At 49.7% G+C, this 12,884-nt stretch overlaps 2 protein-coding genes across 7 annotated transcripts in view; both read right to left on the bottom strand.

The window, feature by feature from the left end:
* Nucleotides 1-362: 362 nt before the first annotated feature.
* LOC102215424 (zinc finger protein 260-like) lies at nucleotides 363-4,999 on the bottom strand. The gene is made up of 2 exons (XM_005751350.1): nucleotides 4,572-4,999; nucleotides 363-2,750 (listed from the first exon to the last, which is right to left on the bottom strand). Exons 1-2 carry the CDS (start codon nucleotides 4,750-4,752, stop codon nucleotides 757-759), a joined length of 2,175 nt encoding a protein of 724 aa, XP_005751407.1. The 5' UTR covers nucleotides 4,753-4,999; the 3' UTR covers nucleotides 363-756.
* Nucleotides 5,000-5,821: 822 nt separating this feature from the next.
* rasal2 (RAS protein activator like 2) overlaps nucleotides 5,822-12,884 on the bottom strand; it is a 60,764-nt gene continuing 53,701 nt past the window's right edge. For 4 of the 6 annotated variants that reach the window (XM_005751347.1, XM_005751343.1, XM_005751349.1 and 1 more), the window contains 8 exons: nucleotides 11,978-12,217; nucleotides 11,700-11,901; nucleotides 10,743-10,942; nucleotides 9,494-10,442; nucleotides 9,278-9,415; nucleotides 8,990-9,192; nucleotides 7,884-7,971; nucleotides 5,822-6,459 (listed from right to left, as the gene is read on the bottom strand). In XM_005751347.1, coding sequence (XP_005751404.1) covers nucleotides 6,292-6,459; nucleotides 7,884-7,971; nucleotides 8,990-9,192; nucleotides 9,278-9,415; nucleotides 9,494-10,442; nucleotides 10,743-10,942; nucleotides 11,700-11,901; nucleotides 11,978-12,217 — 2,188 coding nt within the window. In that variant the 3' untranslated portion in view covers nucleotides 5,822-6,291. Of the gene's footprint in view, nucleotides 6,460-7,654; nucleotides 7,686-7,883; nucleotides 7,972-8,989; nucleotides 9,193-9,277; nucleotides 9,416-9,493; nucleotides 10,443-10,742; nucleotides 10,943-11,699; nucleotides 11,902-11,977; nucleotides 12,218-12,884 lie in introns of all 6 variants that reach the window. The other 2 variants (XM_005751344.1, XM_005751345.1) reach the window with 2 other exon arrangements.

The following is a 12,884-nucleotide window of genomic DNA, read 5'->3' as shown; positions in this document are numbered from 1 at the left end:
GAACACATTAGCTTTTGACTCTCACTGAACTAACAGCCTATCCCTCTGCGTGTTTGTGTACTCTGCTCATATTGTCTTCCATTAAATCATTTTTTTTAACATTGCACTCAAAAACAAACAAATCCTTCTGAACAAAAAAAGTAACGTCACCCAATATATGGGCCACGAGTTTGAGACCCCTGTTTTACACACAGTATATATTTGGCACTTTATGCTTGATTTTACTTTCAAATATAAAGTGCTTCGAGTTGTTGTTGTGATTTTGCACAATATAAACAGTACAATAATAGATGAGCTGCTCCACCTCCTGAACTACAACCACCTCTGTGGCACTCGGCGCTGTAAGCATGACTAACACGATGTTCATTTTTATTAATGTCTTTATTGATAGAAAGCTTTGCATCACTGCTGCATTCTTTGTTTCATAAAGCCCATGAATCACATCATTGACTCTAAACTGTACAAAACACTTATGGAAACCATGATGAAGCATTTCATCCAGTGTATTGAGAAAACATCGAACACCAGAATAAAAACAAAACTCAGTCCCATAAATCAGCCTTTACAGCCTGCGGTCAAAGAATAAGGTTCTCCAACACGACCTCCAGCTTACTTGACCTACAAGTTTTGTCCTTTAATCTGAAAGAACCAGTCAGTGCTGGTCACTTCAGATTGAAGTCAATCCCTCCTGGTCGAAACCGCGCCGATTCTTCCCGTTTGCTGATGACCTCAAATGTTTCCTCAGCTGCTCCTCTCCTAAGAGGATGCTGTGTGAGAGTCGTGAGCTCTCATGTGATTTTTCCACACCGTCGCATACGTAAATCTTTCCCCGCAGCTATTGCAGGTGTAAGGCTTCTCACCTGTGTGGGTTCTGATGTGAACTATTAGCGGCGGCTTACTGCTGAAACCTTTCCCACACGTTTTGCAGGAATACGGTTTCTCACCTGTGTGGCTCCGCATGTGGACTTTCAGGTAGGAGCTGCTAGTGAAGCTTTTACCGCAGAGATCACAGGCATACGGCTTCTCACCTGTGTGCACAATCATATGTTTTTTCAGATGAGAGGTGCTACTGAACTCTTTTCCACAGGTGTCGCAGGAGTAAGGCTTCTCACCTGTGTGGGTTCTCATGTGGACTATCATAGGAGGACAGCTAGAGAAATTTTTTCCACACGTTTCACAAGAAAAGGCGCTTTCACCTGTGTGAGTCATCATGTGGTTCTTCAGTCCAGACGAGCGGCTAAATTGTTTCCCACACACTTTACAGGTGTAAGGTTTCTCACCTGTGTGGATTCTCACGTGGGCTATCAGGTGAGTACAGCTTCTGAAACCTTTTCCGCACGTTTTGCAGGAAAACGGTTTCTCGCCTGTGTGCGTTCTCATGTGGACTTTCAGGTAAGCGCGACTACTGAAGCGCCTGGTGCAGGTTTCACAGGCGTAGGGCTTCTCACCTGTGTGCGTTCTGATGTGGTCGGCCAAAGTGGAGCTGTGAGTGAAACATTTCCCGCACGTCTCGCAGAAATAAAGCTTTTTACCTGTGTGAGTTCTCATGTGATTGTCCAGCTCTAAAGGGCAGATGAACCTTTCCTCACAGGTGCTGCAGGTGTAAGACTTCTTGTCTCTGTGGGTCCGCCTGTGCAGGAGCAAGCTGACGTTCTTAGTGAAGCTTTTCCCGCACGTCTCACACGAGTACAACCTTTCACTTTTGTGAGTTCTCATGTGACTCTTCAGCCCCGAAGACTGCCTAAATCTCTTTCCACAGGTGTTGCAGGAGTAAGGTTTTTCACCTGTGTGGGTTCTGGTGTGGACGGTCAGCGAGTCACAGCTGCTGAACCCTTTACCACACGTTTGGCAGGAATACGGTTTCTCGCCCGTGTGGCTCCTTGTGTGGATTTTCAGAGACACTGCTTGCCAGAAACGTTTCCCGCAGGTGTTGCAGCAGTGAGGCTTCTCACCTGTGTGGGTTCTCATGTGGCCTATCAGTGACGAGCTGCTGCTGAAACATTTTCCACACAGCTTGCAGGAGTACGGTTTCTCCCCTGTGTGGTTTCTCAGGTGGATCTTCAGCTGACCACTGCGATTGAAGCTTTTCCCGCAGGTTTCACAAACGTGAGGCTTCTCACCTGTGTGGATTCTCAGGTGGATTTTCAGATTAGAATTACAGCTGAAACTTTTGCGGCAAAATTCGCATGCAAAAGGCTTCTCGCCCGTGTGACTTCTCATGTGGACTGTCAGCCGATAGTTTCTTCTAAAACTCTGACCGCACAGCTCGCACGTGTACGGCTTTTCGCCCGTGTGGGTTCTTGCGTGAGCTTTCACATCGAACTTGCGGCTGAAACGTTTTCCGCAGGTCTTACAAGCAAAGGGCTTCTCACCTGTGTGGGTGCGTATGTGAGTCACCAGGTGGAAGTTACTGCTAAAAGTCTTTCCGCACGTTTCGCAGGCGTGAGGTTTTTTATTCGTGTGCTCGTCTTTCGTCTGCGACACTGTCTTAAACACTTTTGCGTAAACGCTGTGCTGCACGGACTTCGAGCTACTGTCAGTGTTACGGTGAGACTCCAGTATGAGCTGTTCTTCCTCCCGATTGATGGAAAGCTCCTCCTCTTCCTCTTTCATCTGTTCAGTCTCTGCTTCCTCCTGATTGGTGCAGAGTTCCTCGTCTTCCTCTTTGATCTGTGGCAGCTCTCGCGCTTCCTGATCCAGACTGCAGCTCCTCTCCTGGCTGCAGAGCTCTTCCTCCTTCTGTCGAATGTCTGAAGGACAAAGAGACAAACATGTTATAGATGTGATGACAGTAAAAAAAAATTAAAACCCTTTAGACAATCATCATCATCGCCGTCCATCACAACCGTGGCCTCAGGTGGGACTACTTCACACTCTGCAAGCCATCACAGTGGCTGCTAGAGGTCATTACTCGACCCTGAGCACAGCTGGAAGCTAGAAGGTGACCCTGTTGATTCATGTCTCTAAGGAAGAGAACATCTGGAAACCTGCAGCCTGAGCCAATGCAGGACGTTTACAGTGAACAGCTGGACTGAATAGTGAGGCAGACTAAATCCAGCTGTTGTTGGCTGTACAGTGTTCGTGTGACTCTTTGGTGGAAGCAGAACTGGGAAGTATGGGAATTTAACCACCATCACTGGCAACCAGGTGTCAAGCAGCTCCGCCCCTGGAAGGGATTCTGTTGTTTAAACAAAGGCAGCCCACGATTGGAGGACAGCATCACCTGATCCAGCAGCAATACTGAGCTTCCAATTAAAAGTAACTATGGCAACATTTAGGCATGGCCGCAAAAGCTGACGCAGGACGTCCACATAATGACCACGACAGCAAGGCTCGCTGTCACACCGAGCTCTGATTGGCTTCTGCCTGTGCACCCTGCTGATGACACACACCTGTTTACCTGCACACTCTCCCTTTTTCTGAATTTAATGCGGAAAAAATTACTTTTATTTTACTGTAGAATTTCCACCAGTTTACCCACAATGCACTTCTGTAATCAAACAGCCAGGTACCAACTCCTGCTCGTGGATCTGTCACACAGATGTTCACAGCTGGAGAGAGAAACATGGCTCCTGTGGATCTGTCCTGGAGGGAAATGTCCCGTTCAGTGAGCTGAAGGTTTCACGAGGAGCCGAAACACGGTCGTCAAACCGCGTAAAAGCTGAATTGGCTTTTATGACCCAGCTGCCGCCAGGTGAACCGGAAACATTAAACAGGTGAGCTCAGATTTAACAGCCCACCTGTGGAGAATCCTTTATGATGATCACCCGCTTTCTTTTCTCTCTTTGGCTGTGTCCCAATTCAGGGTCTGAACGCTTGAAGTACGCGTACTACGTACGGTGCGTACTATAAGTACGAGAAGTGCGGAAGCGAGAGGCTTGTGAAATGGGACGGTATACGCTTCGTCGCGCTGTTCAGGTTGCCTAGCAACCATGATACTAACCGCGAGACACGTTACAGCTTTGACAGAAATGACGGAGAAAAATGTTTTGTTGGTCATTCATTTTTGTCATGACATCACTTTAGTTGAGTATCTGAGGCTGAGACCACAGGACTGTAAACATGATTGTTGGGCTTCATGTCTGTGCTGAACAGTCATTTAAGATTAGTTAGTAAATAACAATTAGTTAATGTTGTTCATGAGACTAAAGTCATCTCACTGTGGTGATGTAAATATAATATGGCCAATATTATAGTATTGTCAGATTAATATGATATATCTGACTTTCAGCTTGTTGTGTTTGTGGATATATGACTGACTTTAATTATTAAACATTCGCACATAAATAAGTGACGTCATATTCAGTACTTTTGACAGTTCACTCTTCGGCTGCTCCCTTCTGCCGTATTTTGCGGCAAAATTATCCACACCCACCGCCGCGCTATGAATTGTGGGATATACGAAGCGTGATATTTGGGGAAATCGACGGCGCATTTGAAGTACACTTCGATTGGGACAGCCGTCGTCGCGTGGCGGTGACGTAACCGCACTTGAAATGCGTACTTCAAGCGTGCAGACCCTGAATTGGGACACAGCCAGTGTCTCTCTGATCGTTTCCGGTTTTGCTCACCTGTCCGGTGCGGCTGCCTATCAAGTTTCCAGGTGATGTCCAGCAGTCTGCGCCTGCGCTCGCGGTCCATCTCCTCCTCGGTGCGTTGTTCAGACTCGCCGCCACCTCCTGCTTCTCCTCCTCCTCCGTCAGCAGTCACGGCCTCGGTGACAAACTCAGTCGGAAGTTGAAGGGAAGACATTTTTGATGCAGTCGAGAGAAAGACGTGAGATTAAACTTCAGTGAAGCTAAAGCTAATGCTAACTCCGCCGTCCATCCGGAAAGCCCGGTGTGCTCTGCGCATGTGCGAAAAGGGATTCTTCCAGTTCCTGCCTTTCACAATAAAAGTGTAAACAACGTAAACTCGGAGGTGCAGAGGGAACCCTTTCAGAATAAAACGTGACAGAGTCCAGAGTGAGAGATCATTTTTTACCTTTAGTGTGTTTCATATTTTGGCTCCACGCTCCTCACTCTCAGCAGTTTTAATGAGAGCAAAGTGATATGGTACTATAAGGTTATTAAGATTATTTAGGGCCTTGTATGTGAGGAGCAGGATTTTAAATTCTGGATTTAACAGGGATCCTGATAATGAGTTACAGTCGTCCAGCCTGGAAGTAACAAATGCATGAACTAGTTTTTCAGCGTCACTCTGAGACAGGATGTTTCTAACTTTAGAGATGCTGATCAGATGAAAGAAGCAGTTACAGATCATGTCCTGGTCAGAAATGACTCGCTGATGATGTCATCCAGACTGGTGTCAGTGGGAAACACAGCAGCCTCCTAAACTTCTGCCCGAGACTGTGACACCTTAAAATGATTTCTTTCAAAGTTTCATGATAAACATAGTTAAACGCTGCCATCGCCTCGGCGGCGTGAATGTTGGGGTAGTTTTGAGCTTTTAACGATTTCACTGAACTTAATGACGGTGCAGCTTAAATCACAGCTGATGTTTGGTGAAGCGTCTGTTTGCAGCTGCTTCTACATCGTGTCCAGGTGAACCTTTGACCATTTTCGTCATTCCTACAAACAGCCGCAGGGATTACTCGCAGTCTGACCACCACAAACAGCCTCACGAACGCAAGCTGAGCCCGACGGCAGTTTATACCAATGGTGATGGTAATAAAGGAGGCGCTGATGCTCCTCAGGTGCGCGCTCACCTGTGGGACCGATGTTCGTTTTCACTTCAGAACAAAATTAACATGAAATAAGAGCGACGGCAGCGTGAGCATCACAGAAACACGAGCACGCCAAACAGGAATCGGACCACAGTCAAACTTTCAGGTAGACTTTATTGTCAACATAGGGACAGCAGACAGGTGTGACCTTTGACCCTGATCCTCCAGGAGTCTGTTCAGTAGATCAGCAACAGGACGAGAACGAGGGGGAATAAATTAAAACCCAAAACAACTCGTCAGGTAAAAAACAAGAACAACGGGAACTCCACGCTACGAGAAACGAAAACAGAAGCTTCGAAAGAAATTCATAAAAAATCGATTAGAAAACGTTTCAGTTTTTGGTTTATTTCTTCCTCGCTGTGCTTCTGTGACTCTCTCACTCACACTCTCACACACACACACACACACACACACACACACACTCTCTGTACATCAGATCAAACATCAGTATTTACACTCGTGTTAATAGATTCTATATCTTTAAATTCTCTCTGATGTCTGCAGCTCATCTCGTGGGCGAGGGAGTTATATACTTTAAACCCCACCCCTACCCAGGGCAGGACCAATCAGCAGCTGCTGTTCTTGAACTCTCCGTTCTCAGTGATTGACAGCTTGGTGGGGTTGCTTGGCGACAGGCCGTTGCGAAGGTTGGGCGTGCTGTAACGCTCCTTCACCTGCGTCAGCGCCGCCATCAGCCGTGAGTTCGCCGCATCCAGGGACCCGATCCTTTTCTCCTGATTGGATAAAGATGAGAAAGGGGGCGGGACAGGAAGTCAGACCGACAGGTAAACAACAACAACAAAGCAGTTTGGTGTTGATCGGAGAGTCTGGTCAAAACCACACAAGGAAAAATAGAAAGTAACATCCCTTAAATCCAAGAAACTTTAATGAAACTTTATTAAAATACTGATTAAACGAGGTGACGGATAAGAAACAACTAAAGAAAAAAGATTTTTAATAAAAACGACTTAACCCTGAATCCAAATCAGGCTTTAATGAAAACATTTCAACAGCTTTCTGAACACTAATGGATTTATCAGTGAAACATGTTCAGTGACACAAAGTTTTCTATAAAGATCTTTAATCGGACACGTTCAAATAAAACCTGCGCGACCGACGAAACGATGCAGATTTAAAAGGACGATTTGGCCTCTTAACGCAACATTAAATGATTTAAAGGTTGAAAAAAAGACCAGCTCACACAAAATCTAAAAACGGTTCAGCTTAATAAAAGCGGCGACGTGGTTTTGACCCGACGTGAAAACAAAAACAACCACAGGAAGTTTGAGGGCAGCAGCCGAAAATATAAACAGCAGCCCAAAAAAGCTCAAACCAGCGAAAAAACAAAAAGGTGAAAGTCCAACGCCGTCTCCTGAGCCTGCTGACGACTCGCTTTATTTTGAAAGGGTGAACTAGAAGCTGTGGTGGTTTACAGGGAGGGGGGGTGGGAGGTGGTGTGGGGAGGGGGGGGTGGGGTCTGCAGCCAAACTTAAACAAAACCAGCCGAGAGCGCAACACGCCGACACACCAACGTATTACAGAGCAGCTGGAACCAGCCGTCAGCTGAACTACAGGAGCCCCCGAGGCCCAAGAACGACTTTGAAGATGAAGCTGAGTGAAAATGTAATTATTAATAAATGTTCTTATTTACTGTGACTGAAGGAAGGACGCTGTTCGTGAACAATAACGTTCTTTTGTCAAATTGAGTTTTTTTATCCCCACGTGAACCAGAGGGGGGCGCCCACCAGGGGGCGCCGACAGCTGCACTAATGCTGAAACTCTGCGCTCTGATTGGCTGGTTCAACAGGTGTCAGGTGTGTTGGCAGTGTTTTTTTCCCCCCTAAAAATAAATTCATAAAAACAAAAAACACACAGCGTGGCGTTGGTGGTAGTGGCGGTGGAGGAAGGGGCGGGGCTACAGTTACTTGCCTGATTGGTTTATTTCACATCCATTACTGACCTGAAATCAGTGGAGAGACTGTGAGACGTTTCAAAAGATTTAAAGTTTCCGTCACAGCTGCAGCTCGAACACAACGCATCGCTGCTTCCCTCTGAAACCCATTACCTGTGGCACGCCTGTAGCACGCCTGTGACACGCACAGGCGTGCTACAGGCGTGTCATGGGCATGGCACGAGCGTGTCACGGGTGTGTCTGTACCTGAGCGTCGATGATCTTCTGTTTGGCTTCGATCACTGCCTGCATCTCTGCGTGGTCCCGCCGTAGCTCCTCCTCCACCGCCATCAATCTGCAAATGTACAGAACATCATCATCATCATCACCTTAAATATCAACATCTGGGCTGCGTCCTCCTGAGGCCGCATTTGTAGGCCGATTACGTCACAGCGATGCGCCGAAGGCTGTCCAAATTCCTCCGAATGCGGCCGACACACGCGTCCTCCTTTTCCCCGAATTTGAAGGATGGGTCGGGTGTGTCCTTCGTGACCCACCATATCCCAGAATTCATAGCGCAGCCCAGCCAATTCCAGTTTCCAACAATGGCGGCCGCTATTAAGTTTTAACTTTACTCTTATTAATCTTTCTGGGTCACAAAATAAACTTTTAACATATTTTCAGGCGAGACTGTAGCTCAAATATCTGCTCAGTTTATCAGGACATCGCATATTTGCAGAGGTGCTCCGACGTTTTCAGAGACGTCTGTTACTCACCAGCTGGAGAGCTGACCGAGCGCTGGAGGGTCACTGGAGCCGCCGAGAATTAGGTTAGGCTTATTATTACTTAAACGTAATATATAAGTACCTGAGACAACCTAAACATGTTCTTGTTGGGCTTTTTTCACTGTTTTATTTGTTTGTGAGTAAATCGGTTTGGCTGAGATTAAAGTTATTAGGTTAGATAAAGTAAAACTTTATTAATGCCCCGGGTGGTTTTCACACAGCTGAATAAACGTCAAACAGAAAACTGATTAAACAGACGTGTGAGACGGTCGAGAGTTTACTCCAGTGTCCTGTTACAGAGGGATGCAAAGTTTGGGCAGCCTTGTTGATAGTCATTATTTTCCTGCATAAGTTGTTGGTTGTTACAATAAAAAAATGTCGGTTAAATATATCATAGAGGAGACACACAGAAGTGAAATGAAGTTTATTGGATTTACAGGAAGTGTGCAAGAATTGTTTAAACAAAATCAGCCCATGAATTTGGACACGACCCTGGTTTGATTTACTTAAACTCCTCCTGAACACCTGAAGCCTATTTTCTGTGACATCAGCCCCGCCCCTTTCATCATGTGACCTGTGTGTGCGTACCTGCAGATGATGCTCTTCATCTGGGTGTCCTTCTCCTCCTGCTGCCTCCTCAGTCGCTCCTCGCTGTCCTCCAGCCGGTTTTTGTACTCGTGCAGCAGCTTCTGCATCTGCTGCTCCTGAGCGAGCAGCCGCCGCTCGTACTCCTCGAGGCGCCGCCCGGACACGCGCAGGCGCTCCTTCAGCCGAGAGATCTCCAGCTCGTACTGTGGAAACAGGAAGCAGTTTCACAGAAATGAGCCTTCGTCACTTCCTTATGGGCTTCGCCTGCAGCCCAGGTGTGCCTGTTACCTTCTCTGTGTTCCTGCCCTCCTCCCTGCTCCTCTCCCCTCCCTCCTCCTCCTCGTACTGGCCGTTGTTTAGGACCCATGCCGCCGTCCTCTCCACGGGAGACATCGCCACCGCCACCGCCTCCACTGGAGACGCCACCTGCACACAAAGCAGTGACATCATCAGAAACACACCTGAAACGCTAAAAGTCTGAGACTCGGCGGATTTCTGTCGTACCTGTGGCATCTGCTTGGTGGTGCTCTTTGGGGGCGGAGCCACGTTCTCCACAGAGCAGGTGGACGGTTGGCGGTTGATGATGCCAGCGGCAGGGGTGGGCGTTGGCTCGGTGTTGGCGCTGCTGCTGCTGCGCAGTGAGGCGCTGTGTGCAGCGGACCGTGGCGTCCTTGCCCCGCCCCCTTTGCTCTGCTGCTCCACCTTTATGATGTGGGCGGTGCCTGCTGTTGTGCTCTGACGAGGGATGGCGACCGCTGTGGCGGTGCCGGGTGGGAGGTCTTGCAGGGCATGGCGGCGTGGCGTAGAGCAGTCCTCGCTCTGCGTGCTCCGCCTGCTGCCCACCTCGTCCAGGCTGCTGTTGGACGGCGCGCGACCTTTGCCCCCCACCTGGCTGCCGAAGTCGTCAGAGTTGCTGTGGCTGTTGTGGGAGCTCTCGGTGCTCAGGTTCTCGGAGCTGGAGTCCTGCCGCAGCGAGTGGGCGGAGCGTGTTGTCGTGCTGTGGGCGGGGTTACTTAGGTGGTAGACGGGGTTCTGGAACGAGAGCGGCTGCAGGCTGCGCTGCTGACTGACGGAGGCGTGCAGCGGCCGCCTCACCTGCGGAGCGCTCTGTGGCTGTCCATCTCTGGGCGGGACTTTGGCCTGGTGTGGTGCCGGCTGAGGTGTGAGAGGGTTGGAGTGGGAGTAGGTAACCGGGGCAACGGCATGTCCGACGGAGGCCTGCGAGCCAACCCTGCTGAGACGGGGCGGGGCCTCGTGGTGTGGCGGGGGCCCCGCGTGGCCGTGGAGGCTCTGAGCGTCCTGCAGGTCAACCAGAGAGATGCTGCGACCGTTGGGCAGCAGCGTGTCGCGCTCCTCCTGGTCAGAGAAGCTGGTGTGGTTGGAGGGATGCTGCTGAGGCAACAGGGGGCGCTGACCCCGAACTGGTGTCTGCAGACTGCGAACCTCGCTGCGGCTGCAGGAAGTGAGACGTGAACAGCAGTTAGAGAAAATGAAACTTTTCTGACTGATCGTTCCTCAGGGATCGATTCTGGGGTCTCTGGCGACTCTCCTTTATATCTCATCTCTTCTGACATATTTCAGAAATGTCTTATGAAGCTAAGCTCGTTTGAAACAGCTGTGCACCTATTTAAACATTCATGCATGTCAGGAACAGGAAGTGTTGCACAGAAACAGCTTCTCTGTTTCTTCTTTGTGGTTCACGTGAAGACACCAGAAACCTGTTAAACACCTGATCTGTCTGCTGATTGGTTACCTGTCACTGGGGTCCTCAAAGATTCGTTGCAATCCCGACGACAGGCTGCCGCTGATGTTGTGGGCGGAGCTGTGGTCCTGGAAGCGTCGCAGCTGCTGTTGGACGGGCGTTGGAGCGGCCAGGCAGCGAGTGATATCTCCCAGAATCCTCGGCAGTGGGCCCAGCTTCGCTATGGTGGCCTGCAGGAAGGAATTTTCACCCTGTGGTCGCCGTGTGTGCGTTTGTGTGTTTGTTCGTGGATGGTTTGAATGGAAGCACCAAGATGCGGTGGTGGTGGTGGTGGGGAAGCACATAACAGACAGGAAGTGAACAGAAAGAGGGGGGGGGGAGGAAAAAACATGAGGGAAACTTAATGAGAACGAAAACAACTAGAACGACATGCTTCTACTGAACAGAACCAGAACCGACACAGCAGAGCCATGCTGAGACGGGTGAGGCAGGGGGGGAGTGGAGGGTGAGCTGGAGGGTGGGGGAGGAGCAGTTCAGGCCATGCTGTGATGTTCAGCCACGCAGCGTTAATGTGGTTAGATGAAGTCAAACATGTCACATTGAACACACCACTCAGCGATCAGCTGATAGTCAGACACATTCTGCACACAGTGATGTCATCCAGCGGGGTCAGGGTGTCCTGTGAGGCGCCGCCCGTGGCTGCTACCGGCCTGGTCGGGCTGTTTTCGGTCCAGCATCGTGCAGTTTGCAACATGTTGCTTTAATAACTGCTCAAAAAACTTAGAGGAACACTTCGACTCGCTCAGTATCAGGTCAACATCCTGTAAGTGTTTTAATGTTCCTGAGCGTCACAGGGACGCCTGCTGAGTCTGCAGCACCTGAGCTGTGTGTGAGTCAGTGTTCAACACACACACACACACACACACACACACACACACACACACACACACACACACACACACACACACACACACACACACACTGTGTTGATGGTTCGTGTGTCTGTACCTTGTCGAGCTGAGAGACGACCTCCCACAGGAGGGCGTGCAGGACGGACAGCTCGCGGCCGAGGTCGATGTAGCCCTCGAAGCCCGGCGTGTTGGTCAGCGTCTCCGGGTTGGAAATCTCCGACAGGAAACGCATCATCCCCGCCCATTCGTGCTCCAGGAAGTCGTTCATGAAGGCCATGTACTCCTCCTTGTTTCCAAACCTTTGGAGGAAATGCAAAGTGAGAGTTTGTTTTTTCAGAACAACCTCGGCGGCGCCGCTGACCTGCAGATACTCACTTGGTGAAGTTGGCGAGGTTCTGGATGACTTTGGCGATGAGCGTGAGCGTCCGGGACGTTCGGTCGTCGGGATACTCCTGCATGAGGTTGAAGAGCGAGGGCGACATGATGGCGGGGCAGAGGAAGCGCAGGAAGAGCGAGGCGCTGATGAGGCGCTTGCTGATGTCCTGCTGGTGGCCGCGGGCGACGCACTGCTGCTTCCACGAGGCGAACACTTCCTTCAGCTCACGAGGAAACACGCTGCGGAGACGGGAAGGAGCCGACAGCACTCAGAGCAGGAAGGAAGGATCAGGTAGCTGCTGCTTCCCACCACACGCTGAAGGCTTTTAGTACGCCTCAGCGAGCAGGATAATGTCGTTAACGCCAACACACACAGATCCCAACTTCCTGTCTCTGAGACGCAAACCGATCCCAGCGACAGCTTCACGGTCAGACCGAACGGCCTTCGAGCACCTGAAGGAGGACGACTTTAATTTACCCCAGAAAACATAAAACGTCTCCATCAAAGCCGGAGCGCCGTCGTCTGGCTGCTCATTGGACAAACAGGAAACATCTCACCTTCAAAGGCTTTTAATTCGCTCATTTTCAGTAGCAGAGCTCAAACATCAGACGCCGCCTCACAACTTCCTGTAACACTTTGCTGCCGTTTCATCCAATCACCATGTTAACCTGCTGTGACCCTGATTAAACTCACAGGTCAAAGGTCAGCTCAGAGGAACAAACAGGGTCTCTGAGCTGTAGTTGCCTCCCGGTGGCAGCAGGGGGCAGAGGTTAACGGTAGACGACCTTCACTGAGCTCTGCTGGTTTTATCTGATCCCTGATGCTGTGACACCGTTACTCCTGCTCTGCTTCTTTTGTCTTTTTAAATGTCCACACACACACACACACACACACACACACACACAC

The sequence above is a fragment of the Pundamilia nyererei genome, unplaced genomic scaffold (assembly GCF_000239375.1).
Source record: "Pundamilia nyererei isolate P.nyererei 1_Seehausen unplaced genomic scaffold, PunNye1.0 scaffold00307, whole genome shotgun sequence".
In the NCBI taxonomy this organism is placed as follows: Eukaryota; Metazoa; Chordata; class Actinopteri; order Cichliformes; family Cichlidae; genus Pundamilia; species Pundamilia nyererei.
Note: the sequence above shows the minus strand (reverse complement) of the source record. Positions and strands in the feature narration are given on the sequence as shown.

Coding starts and splice junctions, on each gene's coding strand:
- LOC102215424 (XM_005751350.1), bottom strand. CDS start 4,752: ATGTCTTCCCTTCAACTTCCGACTGAGTTTGTCACCGAGGCCGTGACT. Junction 2,751..4,571: donor TAGGCAGCCGCACCGGACAG/GTGAGCAAAACC, acceptor TTTGTCCTTCAG/ACATTCGACAGAAGGAGGAA.